Source organism: Kalmanozyma brasiliensis, assembly GCF_000497045.1.
Source record: "Kalmanozyma brasiliensis GHG001 unplaced genomic scaffold PSEUBRA_SCAF30, whole genome shotgun sequence".
Classification (NCBI taxonomy): Eukaryota; Fungi; Basidiomycota; class Ustilaginomycetes; order Ustilaginales; genus Kalmanozyma; species Kalmanozyma brasiliensis.
In genome coordinates, this window is record NW_015961971.1 from 1 (window position 1) to 2,765 (window position 2,765).

Sequence of the window (2,765 nt, forward strand, 5' to 3'; positions counted from 1 at the left end):
CCCTAACCCTAACCCTAACCCTAACCCTAACCCTAACCCTAACCCTAACCCTAACCCTAACCCTAACCCTAACCCTAACCCTAACCCTTAACCCTAACCCTAACCCTAACCCTAACCCTAACCCTAACCCTAAGGCTGAGGCAGGTGACCGGCATGCCGTCAATGTAAGTGGAGATGATCAAACGGCGGCAGGTCTGCTCCTCCACATACTGCTGGACGGACGTGTTGTTGACCGCAAGCAGCACTGCGGTTGCTGGTGCACCGTTGCGGCCTGCACGGCCTGACTCTTGGACGTAGCTGATCATGTCAAACGTGTTGCTGCAGTGGACTACCAGCTTGACGTGCTGTGGGTTGATGCCGGTGCCAATGGCCGTGGTGCCTGCAAGGATGCGCTTGCTGTTGTCCGTCTCTGTGGTGGAGCACCGCAACCAGGTGGAGATGGTGGTCTGCTTGTACGTCTCGTCCATGTCTGATGTGATGAAGGGGCAGCCAAGCGCTGTTGCCGTGAAAGTGGTGGCGGGCTTGGAGACGCAGAAGACCATCACTGCTCCCGTTGGATGCGCTGCCAGGAGATCTTCCAAACAGAGCAACACGCTGTCCTCTGACGTCAGCTGCTGCACCGCATAGGAGATGTTCTTGCGGTTGGTGCTGGCACGTATCATGCCTGTGCCGTCATGCGGGAGCTGGAGCGTTGTCTTGAGGATGGACACCAGGGAAGGTGGGAGGGTAGCGGTGAGGAAGTACTGCTGCACGTGCACAGAGGACAGCAGGGCCTTGATCTTGTCCATGGCGGGTCGGAAGCTGCTCTGCGTGAGGCAGACGTGACACTCGTCAAAGAAGATGGCCGCCAGCTGCTTCTCTTCTTGCAAGACGCGTGCCCAGTTGGCAAACTCCACACTGTGGCAGTTCTCCACCGCAACAAAGACCAGCTGAGCGCCCACACCTGCTACTGTTCTTGACGGTTGATGCGTAGCCCACCGCTTTGCAGAGACGCCCACACGGCAACAGTCTTGAAGGAGGTCATCTGTCAGCGCAATGAATGGCACCACCACAATGATGACGGACCGCTCTGGCAGCCAGTGGAGCGGAGCCATGAAGAGCGCAGACTTGCCAGACCCAGTGGCCATGATGATGATCAGCGGAGACTCCTTGGCGTGAATGGCATTGAGTGCATAGGCTTGCTCCAGCGTCTTGGTGCGGTGGCTGCCGGTGATCTGGAAAAGGGCGCTGCTGACAGCTGGAGGAAGGACGGCAGAGCGTGAGGCACCACTGAGCTGCAGGCTGTTGCTTGCGCTGTGTACTGATGGTGGTGTGTGGTGTTCCAGCTTGCGTCTGACGGTGAGCACGCTTTCTTCCACCAGCTCCAGCTTGCGTTTGATGCCTCTGAGCTCCTGAGCGTGATCTGCACCGCTTCCCTGCTCTACCAGCTGGCTGAACGGCTGCGCGTCCTCTTGGAAGCGTGTGCGCATCCTCCAGAACATGTGCCAGCGCTCTGACACGGCCAGCATGCGGTCCATGCTTTCCTGGGTGAGCTGATAGAGCATGCTTGCATCCAGACCGTAGTGCTGCTCTGCGGTGCTGGTCAAGTGACCTGCCTGAAGATCATGCTCGTTGTCCTCCTCTGCGTCCTTGCTGGACGCGCTGGCAGAGCCTGGACGGATGAGCTTGCGGTCAATGGCAACTGCAACCTGACGCCACATGCGCATGGTCATGCCGCTAGAGACAGAGCTGATGTACTGCTGGTGGAGCGCCTGCAGCATCTTGCTGACGGTGTTGGTGTCCAGTGGGCGGCCTGTGTGCATAGAGAGAAGCATGTGGCAGGCAGAGCGGGGCTTGATGATGGCATTGTGGAGCAGATGGACAAAGGGCGCCACCTGAGAGACGTAGTAGACCACCATGCAGCCCACAGCGTGAGGCAGGAAGCGTGGGATGATCTTTTGCCGTCCAGAGCCCTTGTTGGTAGGAAGGGCGGTGAAGACGCTGCCGTCATGGACAAAGATGTTGCGTGGCCCCATGAGCGTGTTGGTGTGCTGAAGCTGCATCAGCTCTGTTCCTCTTGCAGGCAGACCGCTGCCCAGTTCAATGAGAACGGCCAGCAGCTTGATGAACTCGTTGTGCGTGCTGAAGTAGGACTGCGCTGCCTCTGCGTCAAACTCCAGCTCCTTGCTGAAGGCGTCCAGCAACGGTTGCGCAGGTGGTACGTTGCCAGCAACTGCACGGCAGAGGACGGTGCTGAGGTTGCTGAGCTCTGGAGAGGCGGTGACAAAGTTGAAGCCTGGTTGCGTGTTGCGGTGATCATCTTGGACATGCCGGAGGTTGACGGCCAGCGTAGCGTCTTCTGGCAGCAGACAGAGCTTGCGTAGGTGACGCTCTGCCTGCTCCTGTGCGCCGTGCATCAGCGCTTGGAGGCGTGTGATCTGGATCTCCTCTGTACCGTACTTGACGTGGCTGAGGTCATGCGCCCAAGAGCAGATGAAAGGCGTGACTTCATCCTGAGCAAGCACCTTGCCGTAGCGGTGGAGAGACTGGAGGTGGGCGCTGGCAGAGTTGCTGTTGTGGTAGACGTTCTCCTTGAGGTGCTTGCGCATGGCCTTCTCTGTCTGAGACGTAGACATCTTGAGTAGCTGACCATCAGTATCATTGAAGAGGTGGTGGTGCAGCACCGTGCGTATGCAGAACTCAAGGCTGGCAATGACAGATGTGGCAGCACTGACGGCTTTGGGCATGCCTTCTCTGTCCACGCACATGTGCATGAAGAGACGCAC

The 2,765-nt window shown here is 58.3% G+C and overlaps 1 protein-coding gene across 1 annotated transcript in view; it reads right to left on the reverse strand.

Moving 5' to 3' along the window:
• Positions 1-128: 128 nt before the first annotated feature.
• The window catches only part of PSEUBRA_004671 (Helicase, C-terminal), a gene marked incomplete at both ends in the record, with an annotated part of 3,680 nt that continues 1,043 nt past the window's right edge, over positions 129-2,765 (reverse strand). Inside the window, one exon of the mRNA XM_059465361.1 lies at positions 129-2,733. Within this exon, the coding sequence (XP_059320486.1) occupies positions 129-2,733 (2,605 nt within the window). The remainder of the gene's footprint in view (positions 2,734-2,765) is intronic.